The 26,123-nt window shown below is 36.2% G+C and overlaps 2 protein-coding genes across 2 annotated transcripts in view; one reads left to right on the top strand and one right to left on the bottom strand.

Moving 5' to 3' along the window:
• Positions 1–802, bottom strand: part of alg14 (ALG14 UDP-N-acetylglucosaminyltransferase subunit) — a 20,379-nt gene extending 19,577 nt beyond the window's left edge. Inside the window, exon 1 of the mRNA XM_088598339.1 lies at positions 674–802. Coding sequence (XP_088454465.1) covers positions 674–684 — 11 coding nt within the window. The 5' untranslated portion in view covers positions 685–802. The remainder of the gene's footprint in view (positions 1–673) is intronic.
• tlcd4a (TLC domain containing 4a) lies at positions 778–26,123 on the top strand. Its single transcript, XM_088598336.1, has 7 exons — positions 778–1,173; positions 11,105–11,271; positions 13,450–13,539; positions 14,764–14,822; positions 15,349–15,443; positions 20,358–20,431; positions 21,102–26,123. Exons 2-7 carry the CDS (start codon positions 11,117–11,119, stop codon positions 21,415–21,417), a joined length of 789 nt encoding a protein of 262 aa, XP_088454462.1. The 5' UTR covers positions 778–1,173; positions 11,105–11,116; the 3' UTR covers positions 21,418–26,123.

Here is a 26,123-nt window from a genome sequence, read left to right as displayed (position 1 = left end):
GCAGCTGAAAACAAGCATTCATAGAAAACTTATAGGAAGCTTTTTAATGGCTGCATAACAGGAATAAGATACAGATGTATGTTTTAATTATACAGAGAGCTTAATTTGATTTTAAAGTATTATTATACACAATACTGTGGCCACGAAAAACTTCCACTAGAGTCATGCTTAGTGATACGAAAAGGAGTCTGGGCAGACTTGTCGTCTGCAATAATTAGGGAAAAAAAGAATAATAGTTTATTATGAAACTGTATTTTATTCCACTAGACCAGGTCTTATTTTGCTGCTAATATACAATATCAAATAACGTAACATAAGGTGTAAAACACATCACATGAATACTATCTCAATCTTACATATATTTATAAATTGGTTCCTTTGGTAAGAGCACACTACACCTGGTGTACAAGATGTGTAAAAGTCCTATCTGTCCATAAAATTTTATCATATGCTACCGACATCTTAACATTCTTCCGTATGTCCTGCACACATCTAGAAGCTGTGCAAAACGCAGGATTACCTGCCAAATTGCTCGTTCTTATCAAAAGTTACAGTAGGTCGTATTTTCCGTCTTGTTCGTTCAGAAATAAAAGAAGATTCTCGTTACTACAAAGTTAGTTTCGCTTTTAAAGAAAGGAAAACTGAATTTGCCATATAAAGCTACATTACGTACCGTAGGTGCATCAACCTTATTTTTTCATTAGAAATGCTAGTTCGATATATAAGAAATACAAGAAAAGATTTCGAGCGGTGAGAGCTGCCTCGTCAAGTAAGTGAAAGGTTGTTATTTCGACAAATTAGGTATATAAAAACGTTCATATACCTTTAAGAATTTGCTGTAATTTGATATAGTATAGGCAGAAGAAGTGCCTTTCCTTGCAGCCACAAACCAGCATCAGCCAAGAAGCGCATCTCTTAAAAAATACACGTTTTAGACAGTATGTGCAGAAATAGAGTTCGCAAACGCTCTTAATTAATCGAAATATAATCAAGAGAATAATCGTAGTAGAAGAGATAATAACAATAAAATGAGATTATGATGACGAACCGTTTTTGTTGGTATGGCTGGGATAGATTTTTGCCCATGCTTTTTGAGGTTGTGGAGCTCGACAGTCGATAAGAGAAAAATGCTGAGTGAAAAGACTGTAATTTTTTCCAAATGAAAGGAGAAAGGTAAGTTTGACCTTGGTCAGTTTTTCCTGCTTTGTTTTTGTTTTAAAACCTTGTTTTTTTTAATGATCTAAGTGTATACATCATGCGGCGTTGGTTGGCCTAGCTACAGTATACACGGCATTGCACGAATAGTTTGGTGTACAATATTCTGTTAACACAGTCAGACATTATTTTTTTTCTGTTAATCAGTGTGAAATATAAAAAGCAATATCCAGGGCTGTTGTTCATTGTAGCAAATTTAAGCATTTTCTTCCTTAATTGTTTTACTTCATAACTTCGGAATATGCCCAGTTAACGAGTTTAGTGATCTGTGTAAGACCTCAGATGTAAATATATATAGGCTTGCGTTATTACATCATATACTTCGCTGCTTTTTTGTCTGAAGGTTTGAAACACGAGTCGGGTATTTCTGGATTAAATTTTTAATATTTGTCTTAATTTAGTATTTGTCACAAGATATTGAACAGCATATCAAAGAAGCGTAGGTTGAACAATTTTAAGCTATGCATTGTCTGATCATTTCAGTCTGGAGGACTGCAGCATTGCTACTGTATCTTCTTGTTATTCCATGGCTGAATTTTTAATGGCAGTGTAAACAAATATTGTGACTGATTATACACATGTCCACAAATAAGTTGTCCAACTAACTTTTAAGAGATAATATGATAGGAGCCGTTGCTTCCATAATAATTTACTGCTTTTACTGCTTGTGACAGTGAGGCAGTTTTGTCCCATGTGAAATGTGACACAGAAGCTTTCTAACATACATCTGGAAGTGCTCCCAAGTCTAACCTTGCAACCCTCTGCATTTCTCTCCTGGTTCTTTGGCAGTCAGAAATATTGAATTGTGTAAGATGACTAGAAATTCTGTGATTTGGACTGAAGTAAAATAAGGCAAGTACACTGTTCAGCTTATTTTATTTGTGACCTACGCCTGTTTAAAAATTTATTTTGAAGATCCATTGATAAAAATGGATAAATATTTGGATACAATTTCCTCCCATGGTTAATACTGTAGCTCCCTCAGCAAGCAACAGTGTTGAGCCTTTGTTTAAATTAACTGCACTGCCATGCTAGTTTGCATTGATCTTGAATACAGTACATATGTTTCATAATGTAATGGTTCCCAATATACTGTATACTGTACAGTATATTCCATTTTTACTTGGTATTTCAAAGAAGGAATTTGCTACAGCAAATACTTTTTGAAGTTGAATGAAAAGAAAAAAGCCAGTTGGTTGCTAATTTAGATTGCCTTAGCATGGATTTTACACAGCTGTTGTCAAAAGTGCTGTTTTGTGTACCTGCAAATAAGTAGTTAATCTTAGAAAAATGTTTCAGAAGCAGGAATGACGAGTGACCAAAAATGGAATATGTGTTGAACTATATGATGTGGAACAAGTGAAATACTCTGCAAAATGGAAAAATAAAGTATTCTTGGAAATTATTTTTGCGTCTGTACTTCTTAAACATAGTTCTTTTTTAGTTTACTGAACAATCCTCAAGGTTGAGACCTGAGGTACAATAATTACTCTTAAAGAGTTCTTTTGGATTTCTTTATTGCCCCAATATTGGTTTAGTTATTGTTTTTCGAAAGCTTTTCTTGATGTTCTTTACAGACCTTCACATCCGTTTTTGAGGTGTGAGCACATTCTATTTTTTGTGGTTTTTATCTCGGAATACAAATGTTGCTTGTTCGGTAGTTTGCTGCTGTTTTTTTTCCCCCCTGAATTTCCTGTACATCCAGGTAGATGGTATTTCAGGTTTGCAGTGCAGCGTCCTGTGTATAAGGATTTGGCAGCTTCCTTTTGTACCCAGTTTGGAAAAAAAACTGTCAGACTGACACAAACTAAAAGCAGTGTGGTTTAGAATTGTTAGGAACTGTGGATTTATATTTACTCTTTCCTTTGGTATGTCGAGCAAATGAGACTTTATGCTTTTCTTTCACAGCCCTGCTACAGTAATTGGCAACTGCAGTGCATTTTTTGTGGTGTACTTGACAGCTGAAGAGAATTGACTGATCTCTGTTACTGGTATTGCTAGTTCTGAGAAAACCTATATAAATGTAGAATTTAATTTTGCCCTGTGCTGGGATTATTTTCATTAGCAAACCAAATATTTGATAAACACAAGATACACTTATTTTGTGGCGAGAGAGTCTGAATCGTCTCAGAGGGAATTACACCATAAATAGACTTTTAAATGCAACAAGAGTGCTTTTTACCTAAGCATGATCGAGGAGTGCTAAAACGGGAATCTTGATCACTTCATTATTTTATACGTTGTTAGTTGTGGGTCTTTAGTTGAGAGGATCTTCAACCAAAAACAAATGAAACCTAAACAAAATTGAGTAGGTTTGTATAGGTGGGCAGAGTTAAATCTGGAGATCTTGTCTTCTGTAAAACGTAACAAGATTGTTCTAAACACAGTATACAATAAGAGTAAGCTACAGTGTTTTAGCATGCTCTGTGACAAAAACAGAATTAGAAACTGTGCTCATACTCTTGAAGGCATGGAAAATTGACACTGTGTGTGAGTTTACATTATATTAAATATAGCAATGTCATGAAGCAAATTGGGAAAGTATACATCACGAGAGGTCAGTTTGGCTAACCTTTAAAAGGCAATACAGAGAGACCTACCCACATGCAAATACTCCTGTACACATTGAGGTTATCAGTATGCCTGGCAGTGCAAGGCTACAACATTGATCAGTGAACAGCTAGGGTGGTTGTGTTAAAGACAGGAGTGCATTTCAAGGTGAAGTGCTGTTGAGTTCTTCAATTAACTAAAGACTAAAAGGAGTGGACATTCATAATATATGAACTTGCTGTGTGAGAACAGTATCATATCATGTTTGTCAGTAAACATGTTAATAGGTGAAATATATTTGTACTGAGTAGTGCCATGCTTTAATCATCGTGACTTTTGCTGAATGCTTTCGCAGTTCTGATAACAGCATTCAACGGGGTGGTAATGCTGAAGTAATACTAAAACTCTCAATTGTGATGGAAATGACAAGAGTTTCTGTTTCTTGATGTGTTTTATACTGTAAACAGTATATGTAGTGCACACTGTATTGTTTTCCGTGTGCTAGGTTACGTTACTAAGTATATTTGTGCTTGAGAGGGTATAGTATATTGTGCTGGATAAGTGGTTTGCCTTTGCTAAATTGACAACTGCCCTGGGCATAAAATGCTTGACCCTAAATACATGTCCTTATGAGAATGTAGGTAAGACCTCCTGCATGGTAAAGGTAAAAATCTCTAGAAGTGCAAAGAAGCATATTGCGGTACTGCAGAACCAGTGGACACTGATGCATGCACTCTGTGTACAGTGACAGCTCCCAAAAAAATACTGCAACATCTCCATGCTAGCATTACTCAGGTGTCATGTAGACTTGAACTGCTACCCCTCGTTTTTAAAAGCCCATTTAAAGCTGTGAACCTTAAAAATGTCTTTAGTATCCGTTGAAGGAATTAGGCTTTTTTTAGAAAGTAAAAATATTTAAGTAGTACTGGGAAAAGTGAAGATTTCAATTTCCTTAATCAGAGGACCATCCAATCATTTTCTAACCACATCATCCAATTCAGGGTCACAGGGGAGCTGGAGCCTACTCTGGTAAGCAATGGGCGCAAGCAATGGCTGGGATCCTTGTGTGTTGCAGGGCACACACAGGCAATGACACAAAAACAGATACACAAGGGAGGGCACCAGAGCCACCAGAGAAAACCCGAGAGAACACAGGGAGAACATACAAACTTCACACCGGTGACATCCCAGGTCTGAAATTGAACCAAGGGGCCCTGCACGACAGGAGCGCTAACCACTGCATCACTGTGCCACCCAACAGAGCAGAAGCACGGTTACAATGCTTAGCACTGTATTACAGGGACATTCATTCCTGCTGTCTCCTCTCAATGTGCTGCAAGATTTTTAAAGTCAGTTACTGTGCTGCAGTACTTTAAATGATCTTGTTTAGATTTTTCCTTCTCTTAGGCCTGATATTCTGATTAGACATTAAATTAGGTCATTGGCCCGCTAAGCCTGTTCAGATGGTACGCATGCAGCTAACAACCTGTATAAGAGCATGTGTAGCTGCAGCATGATGGATGAATTAAAGGACTGACTGGTTGTGGCCAGGCTGTGCTAAAATTGGCACAGGGGTCACTTCTCTGCCTCTCAAGCTGCAAGCTGGTAGTTTATACATTAGACCATATGTTTGAGAACTGGATTCACCAAGGCAACATCATTTCTTTGTGTTTGGTTGTGGTTTTTCAAATATTTGTCCAAGCTGCAATGTTTGATGTCTGATATGAATGGCCTTTACCTAAAATTCAAAGTGTTAAATCAGGTTTAGCTTCAGATTTTGACATTGTTGATTTCAGCTCAAAACAAAGGTTTAGAACAGTGGTTCTCAAACGTGGTTTTGGTTGCAATTGCACCCTTAAAGGGAAATAGAGCTCTCTGTTTCAGTTTCAGTTTCTGAGGCTGGTTATTAACTCTCTGTAACAAAATAAATTATTTGACGGTATAGAAAAAAATGGACAAATTTTGAATTGGGCACAAAATCGTGAACTATGAGTTGCCATTTTGTCGCAAACCGCTAGTCTCACCACAGGCAAGAGCAAGTTTTCCCATGAATTGAGACGTGAGGCGGCCCTTCCTGCTCTCTAGTCTGCGTAAGAACTAGTACTGTATAATGAGATTTTTGTGCAGCAGACATTTCGCCGCAGAAATGTTCCAATATGACCTGCATGCAGAGTTAACGAGTAAGTAGTATTTGTTGGCAAAACCATCTCGAAGTCAAGAGCAATATTATAATTAATTATAATTGCTTACACTTATATAGTGCTTTTCCGGACACTCCACTCAAAGCTCTTTACAGGTAATGGGGACTCCCCTCCACCACTACCAATGTGCAGCCTGGATGATGCGACGGCAGCCATAGTGCGCCAGAACGCTCACCACACATCAGCTATCGGTGGGGAGGTGAACAGAGTTATGAAGTCAATTCATAGATGGGGATTATTAGGAGGCCGTGACTGGTAAGGGCAATGGTAAATTTGGCCAGGATGCCGGGGTTACACCCCTACTCTTTTCGAGAAACGCCTTGGGATTTTTAATGACCACAGAGAGTCAGGACCTCAGTTTTACGTCTCACCAGAAGGATGGCGCCTTTTTACAGTATAGTGTTCCCGTCACTATACTGGGGCCTTAGGACCCACATAGACTGCAGGGTGAGCCCCCCCTGCTGGCTCCACTAACACCTCTTCCAGCGGCAACCTTTTTTCCCGGAGGTCTCCAATCCAGGTTCTGACCAGGCTCACACCAGCTTAGCTTCAGCGGGTCGCCAATTGTGAGTTACAGGTTGATATGGCTGCTGGCACTAAATTACAGAAGCTTATTAGTGCCATACAGAAAAAAAAACATTTATATGAGACAGTATCCTGTTTATACGAGAAAAGTATCTAGTTTGTATGAGAAAATTATTGAGTTTATACAAGAAAAGTATCTCTTTATACGAGAAAATTATTCCGTTTAAACACAATAGTTAATTTGTGAACAATGTTGCCTACTATCTTAATACTGTATATTGCATTGTACTGTATGTGAAATAATATTGTCCTGTGCAAAGTAGCATTGACTTTAACAACAGTAGAATATTGTTACACTTTTCTTTTTTGCTTAGCAGAAGGTGCAGCAAAAGATACTTGGTCGTTTGAATGAAGCAGATACAAAATAAAAGCATCTCTGAAAGAAAATGGTTTTGAGTCTAGATACTTAAAAGTGAAGAATTTTAAATGAAATAATTTTATGTTAGATTTGTACCTTATAGCAAGACCTTGTGGTAAATACTATATTATTTACCATTTTGGTCACCACAATGAAGATTTCTGCTGCTCTGGAATACGTCTGGATACATTTCAAAATAAAATAAAAAATCCTAATTTTACAGGATAAAAGAACTGAAGATTTTTAGTCTTGGACAGAAAAACCACAAGAAGGCCTGCTTCGAGTATTAAAAAGCCACAAAGGTACTGATAAAGTCAACCCCCTTGGACGTTTTCAAAATCGAAAATGAAATATGGGCCAGAGGATAGAAGTGAAAACTACAGGGAACTGTAAAGTGTAAAATGAAGGCTGTGGGGGTCTGGAACTAACAGACCAGTATTTAAAATAAAATAAATATTTAAAACACTTCTGAATCCGGTTTACATGTTTGACAAGCTAAAAGGTTTTTTTTTCCTGGTAGCTGCCCTTTCACATGTACAGAAGGCCATAAACTTTTGTATGTATTTTAAGGATACATGTGCATCAAGTACCCTTAACATGAGCATGTTAAGGTGTTCATGTAAATGCCAAGGGTATTAAATGAGCTGATCATTCATCCAATGTGCTATCGTTTTAGTTACCAAAAACTGCAATTTGGCAAAAATGTTTTGTGCATCTTAATCTTGTTTGGCCCTGAGCCAGAGATGTATCCTTTTGTTTTTCCTTTCTGGATAACTTACTGTAATTCACAGAGGAAGACTTTTATTTTACATGTGGTGACTTATTCCTCCTCATGCAGAAATCCTATATTTTTTTTTGTATTGTTAGGAGGTATGTTGTATTTTTAGATTTCAAAAAAATGTTTCACTCAGTATCCCTCCCTCCTTAATGGGTCTAACTATTAACTCAAAGCGAGAATCAAAAAATGCATTTGTTCATTGTTGTGTATAAAGTCACATTTTCTCACGAACGTGTTTCCATCCATCGATTTTCCAACCTTTATCCAGTACATGGTTGCAGGGGAGCTGGTGCCTATCCTGGCAAGCAACGGACACAAGGCAGGGTACACCCTGGACTGGATGTCAGTACATCACAGGGCAGACACACACAGATGCAGAAAGAAGACAATTAACCTGCTAGTCTTTGGACTGTAGGAACGTTTGCCCCATGTTTGCGTGCGCTTTACCCAGGTTCTATTTTCTTCCACCTTCCATTGACACGCTGGCTTAATTGGCGTCTGTAAATTATCCTTGCATGCTTGTGGGCTCATGTATTAGGCCGTGTGATGGACTGACATCTTTTCCAGAATATAATTTATGACCTACTGCTTCTAGGATAGACTCAAATGCTGCAGCTCTTAACAGGAATGTGACTTAAAACTCTGTCACCAGGTCACACAACACAGTGAGTATCTGGACACACTCAAACAAGTACAAATCATTCACTTTCCAGACAAAGGTAAATGTTTAATTCAGATACAGTACGGTAAGCATTTGAAATGTACTGTATATACAGGTATTCGTAATGATAATTGTATTTGAAAAACTATATGTAAGTTCAGCTATTTTCATTAAATCTTATCTATAATAAGGGCTCTTGGACCTGTTTGTCTTTTATATTTTTTGTTGTATACTTAATCTATGCCTACAGTATATGGTAAAAGATTAGCTCTTACACATCTTATATGCTATTTGTGATTTCATTTTTGTCCTCTAAGGAGGTGAGCAGGAGGAAGTTAGGTCATACATTAAATAAAGCTTTTACCTGTATAGCGCAGTGTTGTTCATTTATTTGTTAATTTCATAACTGATTTAAATGTGATGAGTAACAATGACTTCTTAGTCACTTTCGGTTTACAATATATGTATAATGCAGTCCAGACGTATTAGGATAGTGAAGTGAATTTAGCAGCTGTAAAAATATTTGATCTTGGGGAAGAAAAACATGACTCGCAAGTCAATTCAGTTTTACCCTCCTGGAGTATATTGACATTATATTATAACTTAGGGTCAATGAGTAGTCAAGGCTGATACATGGACTTTAACTGTATCTATGCAAGATTACAGTTCTTGAATTCAGCTCAAATTTCAAAAGAAAACCTCTTTACAGTGTTTATCATGTCCAGTTGGTCAATTTAGTTTTGTTCAGATTGGCTGGTTGCCCAGAAGCCTTTTTGAAGGCTTCCTGATACATTTTAAGATTAGAAAGTACTGTAAGTTGTCATAGAAATCACACTGTTCTCACTGCTGCGGTTCAAAAAGTAAAGGAGACTTCCACAGTCACGGACCAACAGTACTCGGTGAGTTCCAGTCAGACCTTTGTGGAGTGTTAACTTAATTTTTTTCTCAATCCTGCGTACATTTATGATATGAAAAAAAATGTTTATTGCAGACATGCCTAAATAGATGGTTAATGCATGGTCTCAAATGATTATAGAAATGAATTATGAAGTGGGAATTTTAAATACATTCATCTAGGGGGCAATGGGTTCGATTTCTGGGTTGCTATCTGAGTTGTGTTTGTATCTTCTGGCAATGCTCATGTGAGTTTCCTTCAGTTGCTCCACTTTCCCCCCCCCACCAAAAAAACCTACATACTGGTAGGTTTCAGTTGGCATCTGTGAAAACTGGCCTTAGTGTGAGTGTGTGTGTTTGTGTCTGTGTGCGGCACCCGTCCAGGTTGTATCCTTCCTTGATCCCTGTTGCATGCTGGGATAGGCTCCTGCTTCATGGTATCATGGACCAAATGTATAATGATGATAAAACTATGCACTGGGCAAAAATGTTGCACAACTACCTTGCATACAGTAAAGCTTTTCTTTTGTCTAAAAGTAATCTAGGACTTATTTTTACCCTGGAACCAGCCTAAAGATTGTTGGGAGGATGTCTTGTGGCTATCTGTATTTGTTTTTCCACCATGACCTTTCTTGTTTTTAATGACTAGGTTGGAAGTACTCAGCTTTCCGTGCTGCTCGGATTTAAAGGGATATACAGTAGCCAACTTTTTTTTTTGCACGACACCACATTGATAGGAAGTGACATAGTTGTAATTACAGAATGGGAGTCTCGCTTGTTAAAAGTATTCACCCTCACAGATGTGAAACACAGTTTGAATTCAAGAAAAGCACCCTTACTAAATCACAATCTTAGCCAATGATGTTTTTTCACTGCGATATTCTGTTTTGGACGGTGTGGTGGTGCAGTGGTCAGCGTATAGCTGCCTCGCAGAGCTAGGGCTAGTGTTCAATGTTAAGTGTTCAGAGTTTGTATGTTTTTCCCATATTCCTGTGGGTTGGCTGTGGGTACTACGCTTTCCTTCCACAGTCCAAAGACTGGTAGGTTAATTGGCTTCTGGGAAAATTGGCCCTGGTGTGAGTGTTTGCTTGTCTGTGTTTGTGTGTGTGTCCTGTTGTGTTCAGGTGTCCTACCTTGGTCCAGTTGATTTGCTGGTCAATAACAGTATATGAAGAGTGAATTAGGTCTGAAAAAGTTAGACATGGAAGATATTATGGGGTGTTCATTAAATGTATATAATGGAATATCTTTCAGGCTCAGAAATCTTATTACCTATATACTTTAACATTAAAACAGTGTGAGTGCAATAGTAAAACAGGCCTTTTGAATCGGACTAAGCAGTTTTACTGTGACAACAGAAGTATCCAAGTCCCATTACCATGGTGTTAATTGTCATGGTGGTGAGGCTATTGGATGTTTGTCACTAGCGATGTAATTATTCCATTCTAGGATCAGATATTGATTTGAGATTAAATCAGCCAAATCTTTGATGCAAGTGTATCAGAATTTAAACTGTGTCAAGTATTTCTTCATTGGTCTGTCAGCCTAGCTGTTTGTATCTGGCATTTCCTACCCCAAAACAGGAGTAGAAAAGGATTGTTATGTATTATATTACAATATATTAATAACCTATTAATATACCTATTGCTTGCCTGGATAGCCTCCAGTTACCTCACGACCCTGAATTGAAGAAGCATTTAGCAAATGGATGAATATATTAATATGTAGCGTACCCAGGGTAATACCCTGTAAATTAGTAATGACACAATGGTATACTTTTAATATTTCTGAAGAATCTGTCGCAAACAAGAAACAAATGTTTGAAGGAACAAACTGTTCTCTTCTTTTTTATCTTCTTGTAGGGAGGGGCTGTTATGGATCCCTTCAATCAGCTGATTCTTGCCATTTCAGTGGCCAGTTTCATCACCTTTCAGCTGTTGTTTCACTATGTCAGCTCCTGGGTGTCCATCCGCATCAGCCCTGGATTTCAAAAGCTGAATGAAAAGCAGAAGATTGAATGGAACTCCAGGTATGATGTGAATACATTTCTCCTCCTTTACGCATGATAGTGAATTTCTGTTTTGACACTATATCAATCCACTGAAAGTATCTACAAATTAACAATTAATAGCACCGATAATCAAAATTAATTATAGCATTCACAGTTGAGTGTTTTTTCCTGTGGTGTTAATATACTGTAGGTACACGTATATTCTGAATCCTTGCCAGTATATCAATTTATCAAATGTGAATTTTTAATTTGGGCTAGTGCAATGCCTGTTGTGTCTATTTACACTATATTGATTGTTAAGAACTAATTCAGTATTAATTATGTATGTCTGTATTTATGTAAATCATCCCCAAAGGTCTGATATCTTTATATTATAGCTGTCGTAACATTGTAAGGTTTGTTTGGTAGGCTGCCCGGAACAAAAATTGCATAGTATTCTAATTTGACTTATGTCGGGTCATCTGCAGTCGTGATAAATGCTTTTACCATTTTTTTAGCTTTACCCATGCCTACAGAAAGCAAACTGCATGCTGTAAATTTAAGCAGTGTTTTAAATGCTGTCAGCATGGTAAGTATTAGCACCAGTTTAGTAGTGTTACCATCGAACCTGAACTAGAGTAGTATTGTATGTATTTGTTTTTTCTTTAATGCTATATTCCTTTTCAACCAGTGCCACTAAAAGTGTTAAAAAATAAAACAGGTAGCAAAGACCCCCACCATACAGTTTTAGAAGACTCCCAGATGTAGAATTCTAGCATTAGTTAACTAGTGGATTAGCAATTGCCGCAGTACTTTAGACAGTATTGTTATGAGCACAATAGTGTTGCACTTTGTACCTTAATTGCAGTATTTTAAAAAATAACTAAATCCATGTCCTTGATTTGCTTGATTTAGCAAACACTTCTCACTGAACAGAGAAAGAAATCTGTAAAAGTATAAAATTGTACTGAATATTATGCAGTGACAATCATATATTTGTGTTATAAGTTTACATAAGCTTAAAGTAGTGGAGATGGACTGTTTTTGTCATAATGGAAAGCAAAATTATTTGAGTTGCTACCAGTTTTGTAAGAGGCTAAAATATTTTAGCCAATGATCACAAAAGAAAACTAGAGTTTAGTTAATGCAAAATATCCCCACAACCCTTTTGGTTATAGCTACAGTATGGATGATTAACAGCTAAAAGAAAAATCAATTTAATGGACAAAACCTAGACAGACCTTGAGAGATTTTGAAAAACTGAACCTGTGTTGGGGTTGTCTATTAATAAAATGGAATTGTCATTGCATGCACTGATACTGCATTTGTGAATGGAGAGTCCATGGAGAAGTATATCTTTGTCATATTTCATTGTGCTTTATAGGCTTTCCTTCATATTTCTCAGTTTTCCAAAGAATAGTTTCTGCATCCTTATAGCTTCAGTTTAAATGTGATTGCTGCCAGGATTTGGGACTATGAAATATATAATTGTGAACTGCATACATTTGCATATCAATTCTGTACTGAAGGTGATAATTTTATACTGAAATAACCAGTACAGCTTTTGAGCAGTGATTCCATTCTGAAGTAATACCTGATTCCCAGGTTCTGTGTACTTTAAATACCAATGCACCTCAGTGTTCTCAAATGCTCTCATCACTTACCCACTTGTCTTTGGGCTAAAGTAAAGCTTTGGTCTGCAGTGCTGGCATTTTTTCCTCCTGATATTCTACTGAAGTGCATGATAGAGTGTGTTTTGATGACTGCTTCCCACACACAGAGATTAGGTTGATAAATGATAAATGGAGCACAAAGAATTCAGATTGACAGGTGATGGTGTTAACAAGGCTGTATTTAGTTGTCTCCTGTGGGGTGTTTAACAAGCATACTCATGAGTATTTAAACTCTTCCTGCAGCTTATCAGTCATGTCTAGGGAGTCATGCAGAGATAAGTGTTGAGTCATTAAGACAGCAGTATTGATTGTTTGTAGATAAGATTTAGAAGAGGAAATGTTTTGAGCCACTTTGATTCTATTATTAGTAATACATTAAATTTCTGTGAATTAATTCCTGCTTACTAGCGACTGACTTACTAACCATTTAAAATCCTGTTAATTTCTTTGAACATTAATATACATTTTTGTTCACCTTTGAGTTGCAATACCAGGTATTAGCCCATTGATATTATATTGTACATACTCTTTCTCCTTATATTAGGACAGTATCGACGCTACACGCACTGGTGGTTGGGATCTTCTGTGTCTATATACTATTCTTTGATGATGCTGTCAATGAAGATCCTGTCTGGTATGAAATATTATTTTTTATTCTTTGTTAACTGCAAATATTCCTTGTTAAATGGATTCCATCCGTTGTCCAACCCAACAATTGTCTTTATTTGCATGCACAGAAATGGAAAGGTCAGGTTATGCAAGATAGTTTCTAACAACCATGTCCCTTATAATAATAATAATAGCTTACAATTATATAGCGCTTTTCTGGACATTCCACTCAAAGCGCTTTACAGGTAATAGGGACTCCCTTCCACCACCACCAATGTGCAGCATCCACCTGGATGATGTGACGGCAGCTATAGTGCGCCAGAACGCTCACCACACATCAGCGATCAGTGGGGATCGGCTAATGTAGCCGATTCATAGATGGGGATTATTAGGAGGCCATGATTGGTGAGGGCCAATGGGAAATTTGTGCAGGATGCTGGGGTTACACTCCTACTCTTTTCGAGAAACGCCCTGGGATTTTTAATGACCACAGAGAGTCAGGACCTCGGTTTTACGTCTCATCCGAAGGACGGCACCTGTTTACAGTATAGTGTCCCCGTCACTATACTGGGGCATTAGGACCCACATGGACCGCAGGGTGAGCACCCCATGCTGGCCCCACTAACACCTCTTCCAGCAGCAACCTTAGTTTTTTCCCAGGAGGTCTTCCCATCCAGGTACTGACCAGGCTCACACCTGCTTAGCTTCAGTGGGTTACCAGTTGTGAGTTGCAGGGTGATGTGGCTGCTGGCTTATACCAGTTTAAGAAGTAATAAAGAGGCTTGGGTGTGTAGGTATGAGTCATGCAGAAACCTAAGGATGTCCCAGTCATCTCAATCCACCCAGTCTAATCAGTACTCAGCCTTTCTTCAAGCTGAACTGTTGCCACTGTTACAAAATGGCTTAGCCTAGATTTCAGCTATTGAACAGGGGAGATAGAATCCCATCCTTCTTTTTCACGCATTCTTTATAAAAAATATAGTTCTCTCAGAGCCTGTAATGGAAATACACATATTCTTGTGATACAAAAAGTAATGTAGTGGCTTTTGTGTTTAGAGTGCAGTTAATTCATGAAAGATATATTAAATATATTGTAATTTATTTATTAGTATAATGGAAAGTGAGGTGATTATTCTGCTAATTGTAATTCAGAATATTCTGTTTCAGACATAGAAGTAGATTTGAAGTGCGATTTGATGTGTTTTGTCTAGCACAATAGTCCTTAACTTTTATCCTTTTTTAACAACAGGGGAGATCCTACACTGGTGAAACTAAATGTTGGCATAACCACTGGCTACCTCATATCAGGTTAGTGTTCACATCTACATTAATATGCATTCCCACCTGCTAGCCACTGTGTCTGTCTCACCGGGCCTATTCAAGGGCAAAGCTGGAATCAGCTCATTACAGTGTTTCTGCCTAAGCAGATGCCTGATTATGTAAACAGAAATATCACCGACAGGATGTAAAACATGTATATGGGTTTTTGTTCCAGCAGTTTGAGGATGGAAAAGATTAAAGTTAAAAACAAAATCTATCACAAAGAATTTCTTAATGGCTTATTTACCAAGGCCTGCTTCTCCTCTTTCGGTATTGCATGTTTCGCATTGTTTCAAATGAAATATTTTAAACAAATAGGAATTTTAAAACTTTATGTGTATTTTTTCCATGATATTATACAGATTTAATAGTACTGAACACAAGGGAGTACACAACCACATTATAAATATTTGATTGGTTTGTTTTATATTCCTACCAAATCATACAGATGAGGAGCAGGAGGTTGCCTAAATAATAGAAATGTCTTCTCACAGTTTTCTTGTTTCTTTTCCAGATTTGCTGCTCATATTTTACTATTGGAAGGCTATAGGGGACAAGTTTTTTGTAGTTCATCACATGGCAGCGTTGTATGCTTACTACTATGTACTGGTGAGTTCCCTATTGTCCAATAGCAGAACGAGCAGGCAAGATGGGAAAAAGACAACCAAGAGTGAACAGTTATATAGCCTAGAAAGTGTCAAGCCAGTAGACAGGAACCCATGTGCCTGAATTGACTGAAATGGTATCTTCTGTAAAAGGAAACATAACATAAATGTTTTCTTGCTCTATATGCATACTGCATTGTTAGTGTAAGTGTGTAAAGGAGTGCATGTACAGTATATAGATGTAATCTGGTAACTGGAACTGCCAGTTGTATCTTCATTTCTTGGTTTACTCTCTGCCAGTTTTGTGCCACTTCCTCAGTCAGCTAGTGACTTTATATTTGCTCCTACTGACAGCATGTGTCACTATATTGATTTAATGTTTTAACAATCTGAATGATGCTCATGCAAAAGTAGTGATGGCAAAGGGGAAGTCCATGTATGCCAGGATTTTTTCCAATACCTAGGATGATTTTAAAGAAGTTACAAAAGTTATAAGGGGTTCCAATAATTAATTTAAGCAATTTCAAATGAATATTAGTATTTAAAATATCTGGCTGAGGAACATTTAGTTTGTTTATGTAGTATGTTGTAGAATATGTCAGAAATATTCTATTGTAATTGTTCAAATTAAAAGTGTACATCAATTTAAATTTGTATATTTTAATTATAGTTTTATTATTTCTTTATTGGAGATGAACATGTACTCTTTTACTGTAGAGTTGGATTCAGAAGAACATATTAAAATCTGTTCTCTTTTGACAAATAAAACTATAAACAAATAAACAAAATAATAACTAACTTATTTAAAGTCTTGATTTCAATTATTTGAACCCTTGTTTTAGACTAGATAGAAAGCACTATAATCCTCTTTAAACTTGTGCATGCTTTTGTAGAAGCTACTACAGTTAACTTAGTGTGAATCAAGCTGCTGTTCACTCTTGGTTCTTACAGTCTCTAACCCTCGAGGTCGCCAAGTTCTGTAACAATGATGGTATTTTTTGCATGGAATGCTTAATAACTACGATATGAAAGGTTACTCAGTGGGATGAAAGCCCTTCTTGCTCCTATTTCACTGGACCTACAACAAAAGCCTGTGCATGCCTTTATACTTGGGTTCCCAGGGTTTTGTGGAATGCTTGTTTGCATGCTTATACTTTGTGCCAAAGCTGAATTTTACTCCCTTTTTATAAGGGTTTAGTCACTTGATGTTATATTACCTAGTTTTCCCTTGATAATAATTAATGTTAAACTTATTTATATGAAAAAATCACCTGCTGTTTATCAGAGCTGCTGTGGTTTTAATTCTCCATCTAGTGCATTGTCCTTGTCTATTACGTCAAAAAAACAATTGTCATCAAAGGACATCTAATGCATTGTAATGTGTCTAATGTTTTTAAAGGTCACAAAGATTAAGAAACCGTAAAAATACCGATTACAGAGCCCATTTACTCCACAATCTTAACAATTGAAAGTAAATTAGGCAACTGTTAAAAGATGTTCAGCTCTTTGGCACAAGTTGTATGTTTTTTAACAACTTGCTTTAAAAATTGTCTTTTGTAAAAGCAGCTGGTGTGATAAATGCTGCAAAATGCAAAAAAAAAAAAAACCCAACTGTTTACTGCTTTAACATTTTAATCCACAGTAAAATCTGCAATATTTCTTCTAATCTTTCATTTCACTTTGCGTAAACATGTTGACGTTCATTTAAATTCTGACATGCTAAGCAGAAATCATGAAAGCTGAGACCCTAGGAGTTAGACCATACTGTCACTGGACTCTTTCAGTGCTACCAAATTGATGCATCAACATGGGGTGACAGAAACTATAGAACAGAGGGCAATCTGTTAACGTCAGTTGCAAACTACTTAGGTTGTGCTCTAGGTGTTGTAAAATGTTCAGCATTGATAGGAAGCCACATTGCTTCCTTAAAAATAAAGCCCCTTCAATCATTATTAGAGTGGATTCAGTGCATGTGGTAGATTCACAGATGAAAGGTTTGGTAATCACCACCTGCAGCAATCCTTTAAAGTTTTTTTAAATTATGTATAATACATATATTTTTAAATTAAACTATGCTTATGTTTCTGATTATTTGCAAAAAGCCATATCTTAGCTATCCACTAAAGTAATAGTTTCAAATCTGCCTCATCCTGACTAAAGTAGCATTTAATTACCCTAAAAAAATTGTAAGATTGCATTAAAAAAGTTTGGTTTATAACATTTTAACATTTGACTATTTAACTTGGCATTTTGTAAAATGCATGCAAATGCTGAAAGTGTAAGGTGTATTTAACTTGTGATTTTCATAACATTGATATTTTAATTCAGGACAGGTTGCCACCAAAATAAATTTTAGCTCCCTTTATCCTGAGACCTTCTTACTTTTCCTACAAGTTTGTGACACGGAGAGCAATGTGCAAAACTGTTTTTTTTTCTTCAATTAATGTTATGAACATACCTTTTTTAAATAAAAAAAAAAACATTCACAAAATTATTTAAACATTAAAAGTCAGAAGACTATATCCCCCCCCCCCCCCATGCCCCCCAGGAAGTGTGTGAACTGTTCGTGGTTCATAACTGACCTGAAGCTAAACCTTGGCTGTTATTACAATAATTGTCAGGGTCCTTGATATTGTAAGGATATTCTTAAGTTCTTTATTTGGTAACCAGAGGAAAGCAATGAATAGTCCTGACAAATGTTGTTCATTTGATATACAGTACCGTGTAATTTAGGGTGCATGTCAAACCTCTTTAGTGTTGGTGTTGCTGCTTTTTTGCTGCCACTTGTAGTTGCACTTTCTCTCTATTGATTAGCTTTTTCTGTCCTCACCTAACATGTCTGATCAATTAACTCAGTCCCACGTCTCTTACCAGCAAATTGTACATGCAAAAACTACCAAAAAAAACAGTTGACATTTAAATAAGCACACAATAATCGACCTACTGTAGATGAAACCCATTCCTGTCTTGTCTGCAGTTAGTGCTGTTGCTGTACGCTGATCAGGTACATTGCCCAGTAACAGTATGGACTTACCAGTATGTAGAGGTACTAGCATGCAATGCTAGAAGATTTGTCTCTGCCTTAAAAATAACTTTTTTGCTTCCAAAGCTCAGTAAGTATGCTGTAACGTTTCCATTGCAGGGTCTTCTAGGTAAGTGTGTGCTATTATTTAATGCTGAATTAACTTGAACATGCATTAAATTGTATATGTTTTGGCAACGTCTGCTTTGTGAGTTACAGTAACATATGAAATAGTCAACTACAATGTTGTTTTTCAGTCACCTTCCACCAAATATACATAGTTATGTTTGTACATTAGCTTTATTTTCATCTTTAGAAAGGTATCTTGCAAGCTGTCTTTCTAAAAGGCTTTCAGATTTGTAGAGAACTTGGAATGGTCATAAAGCTGTGGTCTGGATTAAGTCAGAATTCTGCAAATCTACAAATTACAAAGTGCTGACTTGATTGGACATGATATCAGATTTAGATGGGCTGGGAAGCAAACAAAATTGCCCTCAAAGCACCTGACTTGTAATTTGCAGATAGCAGGTGAGTGGATGTTTTCATAAATTGGAATCTAAATCTCAATCAGCGGTGTTCAGCGTGCGGTCATAAAATAAAAGATCCACTAAGAGCAGCGACGGAGATACTCATGTGCCATAGCTAAAGACTGATCCCTTTCCCTAGAGCTGAATGTTTAATTTCACCGTTGTACAATCACAATTTCAGCTAAGCATATGAATTGAGACACTTATTTGCTTTCCTTCTCTTAAGAATGCAGGTAATCCAAGCAGTGAGTCTTTTGAAAATTTGTCATCTCAACGAAGTATGATTTTAGTGTTAGGGTGTGTTCTATGCCCGGCATGCTCAATGCCTCAGCAAGTACCTAAATTAAGTAACAAGTAGTATTCGATTGCAAAGTAGTTGAATACAAGTTCTGCCTGTTACTGTGTCTCCATAAGAGAAATAAAATAAAGCATGTAATAAAAAAATCATTTGAGACCTTGACACGTTATACACAATCTAACATTATACCTCAGCCCTGATGGACTGAGTCACGTGGATTTATTGACACATCCACTAGCTGCTGAGTACAAATGTTTCCTTTTGTAAAAGGAAGTGGCCTCTTGCAGACAACAACTTTTTATCCACTTTTTGTCGTTTTAGTGCACAAAACCCACGTTTTATTTTATTCTTTCAGATTCACAGCTCTGTGATAATCTTTTTCATTTAATGAGAATCCAAATTAAAACCCATTAATTTTCCAAACGCAGTGATACATAAATATTACATCGTGCATAATATTGTCCATTTTTGGGGCTTATTGTCTAATAGAAAGCAGGTGACTCATAGAATATAAGCAAACTGTGTGTTTTTCCATAATTAACTGTGATAGCCTTGTGCTTTGTAAGCACAATCAATAGCTAATGCAAACATTTCCAATGGTTATGCAACTGAAGTCACTTACGCAGGCAGCAGTTGTCCAGTCCAGCAGTGCTGAATGGCCTGATTCAGTCCATAATTCACTTTTTTAATCCTCTTGAGAAACTGAGGAGAGTAGGATACCGGCTATTATATTAGATATTATAGCTGTTCTTCTCTTGCTGTAATGGATATTAATGTTGAAATTGACATCTGTTTAAAAAAATACATCCTACAAGGAATAATAATTGAAATTTGGTACCAAAGCAGCATCGGCTTCTTATGCTATAATAGTTGCTTGCATCGCATGTGTTCAAAAACTCTGAACCTTTTTTTGCCAACATTTTATATCATAGCCATCAGTGAATGCGGTATTGCACAGTCATCTTCTGGATGTAATATATTTTAAGCCTACCTGAGAATGATGGGTCGATACAGATTGTAAAGCAGTTTGTGCAATTTCTAGTTCATGATCTCTTTTTTACCTTCTTTTAGGGCCAAGGATTGTTGCCTTATTTTGCTAACTTCCGTCTGCTTGCAGAGTTTTCCACTCCCTGTGTGAATCAGCGGTATGTACGAGTTTCAGGTAGAATACCATCAAGACGCGTACCTGTGGGTCTTGCATACAATCGGGAAACTTTCAGAAAACCAGCGAGGGTTTGCAAAAAGCTAAACATGTTTTAAATTCCGTCCTTTAAACAGCCCATGCTCCCAAGTATTGACGTTTTCTTATTAAAACTTTACAAATGGTCACAGGGAGTGTTCTTTTCTTTAAAACTATTACAATCCATCAGACATCTTTTATTAATTCTACAAAAAATGTAGGTGCATTTATATAATCGGACAAAAATATGTAGGATGACTTGACTCATGACTGTTCTTTGTGCGGTTATTGTTTAGTTATGTAGGAGGACGATCCATAGCTTTTAAGGCTTTCAAATTCTATGTGTGTGATAAGAAATATATACTGGTACTGTATATATGGCAGTGCAGCTTGTACTAACTACTGGACTATTCCATCACAACTGACTGAAGGCATTTTCAGTAACATGGCCATACACTTGCATCCCTTGTGAAAACCTTTGACCGTCCAGATTGGTACACTACACCCATTATAAATGTGTGTCTTGATTCAATTTTTGGTCTGGCTTTATTTTTGAAAATAGAATCAAAATAAATATCTTAGTGTTCACGGCGTATAGGCATGCTTTTTATTATTATTGTTGCTGTGTTTTTCAGCTGGTTCTTTGAAATATTAGGTTATCCCAAATCTTCCAGTCCCAACATAGCCAATGGAATCATGATGGCAGTAATATTTTTCCTGGTGAGGATTGCTGTCATGCCAGTCTACTATGGAAGAATGTACTCCATCTATGGAACAGAAGCCTTCTACAGGCTGTCATTCGGAGGACGAAGTGCTTGGATTTGCTCCAGCATCTGTCTTGATGTTATGAATGTGATGTGGATGCACAAGATTGCTCGTGGATGTTACAAGGTTCTACGTTCCAGTAGGAAGCTCAAGGTGGAAATACAGGAAAATGGAAAGATTGACTAACCTAAAAGAAGCAATGTGATTGAGAACAGCAAGCACATCTTTAGACTTATGGAAGAACAACACTTCTCTGTGCTGGACAACATGGGCTTGTCCTTTTCTGCAAACTCAACTTTTGGATTACTGATTGTGAATATCAGGTCAACTTAGTCATTTCCTAGATGTTACATAATTCACTATGGCGAGAAAAAAAACTTTCCTTGATGCGCCATGCATCCTTGAAAATGTTTGGATACAAGGGAAATGGCAGAGATTTACCGGTAGCAATATGTTATCTGTCACAATTTAATTTGAGGTTGGAAAAGATTTATTATATTTCATCAAACTGAGGGAGGCCTCAGGTTTTGACTAGGGATAAATGACAACATTATACACCAGATGCAAAAAATGTTATATTCAGACCGTTTATTTAAAAAAAGGGAGGACAGTGGTAATTTTCATCAAGAGCTCGTTCTGAAGGGTAAACCTGAGCTTCAGCCAAATACATAAAAAGTAGTATCCCATGTCTTTTGAGGGTTGTTTTATTCTGCACTGAATTTTAAATAGGATGAACACTGGACAGTGAAGATGTGATGGAGTCTATGAAACTTAAATGTTTCCACAGCCGTTTAAACAAAACAAGTTATGCTCAATGTGTAGAATACAGCCTATCCAGTGCACTTCAAGAACATGGTTTTCCGTGCATCACTAAAAGACAATGCCAGACAACACAATCAATTTGTGTAGTGCAATAAGATACGATACACAAAGGACATGTCTTTGGTAATACATTGCTCTAGAGACACTGTGACCAAGAGCATGAATTTGGAAAAGGGAAAAAAAATGAAATGCTCTGACTTGCAGATGCACTATGCCAGGTATGTTTAAGAGAAAATAGTGTTTATCAGAATTTGTGGTCCAGAAACAACAATTAATCATTTTTCCAGATCTGAATTTTAAGTTATAAACGGTATTTATTGTTGTTTCTTTTGTTTATTGTACCATAAAAGAGGATACAAGTGCACTTATGCCTGGCACACAGCTGCTTTAGAAGTTACAGACCATAATCCGTTAAAAGCCGAGAAGACTGTATAACATTTGCTTGCATTTGCATCCTAGATATTTAAATATATGCATTCAGAAAGCTGGCTGTTGTAATGTTTGAAAAATAAGAGCACTTAGTGGGGATGAAACGGCTACTAAAGGAATATTCATTGAAAAATAATACAACATTCTTGTAAAAGTTGTGTACATAGACCATCAGCGCTGATAAGGTGAATGCTGAAAGCGGTGTTTTAACTATGCTTCGTTCATAATATTAACAGTTTCCATACTTGTGCAGAGAGAGGCATGCTGCAATTTACTTTTCGTTTGCATATTAAATGGATAGAATTTTACTGCGATTTCAAAACGCTTATTTAAAGCATTGTTAAATACCATCATCCCAATGATGTGTTTTCTAACAAAATTGAAGATTGCCAAGACAAAAATGAAGGTAACAATTTTAAAATGATTTAAAAAAATTTCCCTGCCAGTCAAAACAAATGCACGCACAGGACCTTGGACAAAGTACTGTATGCAGGGTCCTTTGTATCAGATACCTCATTTATAATAAATCTTATAAATCTTGACTTGCAAAGTATGCTGAATTGGTATGTCTGTGCTTATATACAAGAAATATTTAGTCATATGCAAGGTATGACTTTGAAGTGGTGTTTTGTGATGTACGTAGATTTAACCACAAGGCAAGAGCTCACAATTTTTAATGCAAGTCCTGTTTTGCCTTTACTGTTTTGCTCTTAAAATTACATTAATTGTACACAAAGTCAAAATATGGCAGTCATTTTTTTATTGTGTTTATAAATCTTTGATGCAGGATGGTGGGTTCCACATGGTTTTAAACATTTAGGCATCTACATGTACAGGTACATGTTAAGCTTACTTTTAAAGCCAGCAGTTGGTTGCGGTGTCTATTAAAATCTTCATCAAAAGATTTTTCTCATACAATTTCGAAACACTTTGTATTCATTATGTTTCCAATGGGCAAAAAAGATGCAACACAAAGGAAATGGGATATTTGAGCACAGGTGCTGCAAAACAGCCTTAAACAATTCTGTAAAGATAATTTATGTCACTTGCGTTTTTTTTCTGGAATCAATATTTTTCTCACACGTTACTGTCCTTTGTTTTTACCTTATTATGTTTATTCTAAACAAAAATACTGAAAGAGGATTTCGTAAATCTCGTTTCTGCCTCACAAATGGAAAGCAACACATTTTATTGTGGGGTAAAAAGCATTCCAGCACTGCTGCTATACCAATCTAGTGTTGTAGAGTGTACCTTCAATTAATTACAATAGTGCATTGATTTGTCTTTTAGGGAATGGTTTTTATTGGTGGCTTCCTTTGCTGTTTATGCATGATTGCTCCTTAGAATTACAGTTCTTATTTGAACTTTCTTCCATCTAATTAAGTATATCCTTAAATTTTCATGTTTGTGCCTAAGTCAAGTCAGATCCGCATCTACAATATTTACTATCAGAACACGTAAGATTTTTTTTTTCCAAAGACAATCCTTAAGGATTACTTTTTCTTAAAGTTATAAGGATTTTAAAGTTCATGCTTCATGTTTAAGGAGAAAAGGGAAAAGATGGGTGAAATTTCAATGGGTTGGTGGTTGTAACGGTGTTTTATTGATACCTGGGGATCAGGGGATGAGACTGTGGACCTTTAAGGACAGAGTGTGATTGATTAAAAACATGTTTTGTTTGTATGTTTACTATGTTAACATTTGTTGTCAAAGAACAGCACATGCCTCATTTTGATTACTATTTTGGTAGAGAAACGAAAGAACAAAGTGCAGTATGACTTTGTGTGCAATAGCCAGAGTTCTAAAAATGCACACACCTTTGTTTACCCTTTTGTCATAGTCTTGCTTAAGCCATATTTTTTACATTATATTACATCTCCATTCTGAGCAGAGATGTACATGCTGCTTTAACTGCAAGGACCATTGACCATAAAGCTATTCAAATACAGAGAATCATCCCCAGTAATGATACTACAGATTATTGCTCTGTAGTATAATTTTGAAAGATACATTGAAAGAAAGTCTCAGGCTTCTATTTCCAGCTTTATTGCTTTGTACAAAAAATAGCATAATTAATTATTTGGGTGGGACAAGATAGCTAGTTCTTAACATTGTAATTACATAAAATTTGGAACACAAACATGTAAGTAAGCAAATACTTTTTCAATTTATTATGGTCTTTTGGTGGAATGAAAACTTGTTCCAAGGGGTGTAGAAACATTAGGTGAGAATGCCAAATGATTTTTTTTAAAGAGGATGGTACAATGCTTGATTTGGGGCTGGTGTTCAACTGTAAAACCTGAGATCAGTATGGTACAGAAATATTTAGAAATAGCCATAAATATTTTTTGTTGTTCCCAATGAATGTATTCATGGTGTCAGAAACTTTGGATATGTACTTCATGCTTACCTGTTGTCATTTTTTATCTATTAATTTCCTTTGTGATCATTTTTTTTCCTTTGTCATACTTTTCAGGTTTTAATTCAAGAGATTTAAATGAATTACATGTTTTTATGTCTTAAAATTGAAAATTTATATTTTATCTTCACAGTTGAAAGCTGTAGTTGTACAATTATAAGCAAGGGTGTTTTTATTGAGTTGTAGTGATGAAGGGTACCGTTTTGAGAAACATTCATTTATTTTTTTGTCGACGGTATGTAAGTACTGTACTTTGAAAATCTAAATTCAGTCTCCTTGCTACAATTTTTCAAAATTATGAAATTTTAAAAGCCTGTGTTTTTGTAAATTTGAAAGAATTTTTTTTTCCTCGACAGTGTCTGGATTGATTGATAGCCCTAGATTGAAATTGTGTTTTAAAGTCAAAATTAAACATTTTCTGCACAAATTGCACGCCGTAAAACAATACTGGCCTTATCAATGTGAACGATATATTTGAATGTTTCACATCACTAAATATGGTTTCACTACAATTACCAACCTGCAGTATCTTGTAAAAGGCATGATGTGAAAATTGGTTACACTACAGTGAATGGATAAATAAGTGATTCTGCATACGAAATAACTGAAAAGGTGTAACCATATTCAAATGGTTACAATATCATCCAGCACATTACTGCACATATAGGAAGAAAACCAATGTTTGCTTTTTAAGTTGAGTTCAAAGAAAATGCAGCTTTACATGTGGACAAAAAATCCAAACTTGGATTCTGTGATTCTGTCATGAAACATGGAGATGATCTCATAGAGAAGGAAAACAAAAGAATAATCAAGTGTGCATGGTTTTTAGCTGTGTTGTTAATAAACTTATCTATTTATTCACTGTAGATTGGACTGGAGTACCCCATTCCTGAAATCATATTTTTCTTGGGAACTTGGCATCATTCATTACTATTAAAGATATGTGTTTCTCAAATGATCTTATTGAATGATGACATTGTAAGAAGTTGCTGTGTTTTCCAGTCTAATATATACAATAATTAATCATGTTTATTATTGTGCATCCAAAACTACTTGAAATGTTAGCTTTATTCATTTTTCCCAATAAGCCATGCATGAAAAGGATAGTTTTGTTCACTCATCATACATTTTTTCCTCTTATCTGTACACTTCAAAATGTAAGTCTTTATCTTGCCTGCATAAAGCAATACATTCATTAGAAATAAATATGAATTAAAATACA

The sequence above is a fragment of the Lepisosteus platostomus genome, chromosome 11, assembly GCF_059453375.1.
Source record: "Lepisosteus platostomus isolate fLepPlt1 chromosome 11, fLepPlt1.hap1, whole genome shotgun sequence".
In the NCBI taxonomy this organism is placed as follows: Eukaryota; Metazoa; Chordata; class Actinopteri; order Semionotiformes; family Lepisosteidae; genus Lepisosteus; species Lepisosteus platostomus.
Note: the sequence above shows the minus strand (reverse complement) of the source record. Positions and strands in the feature narration are given on the sequence as shown.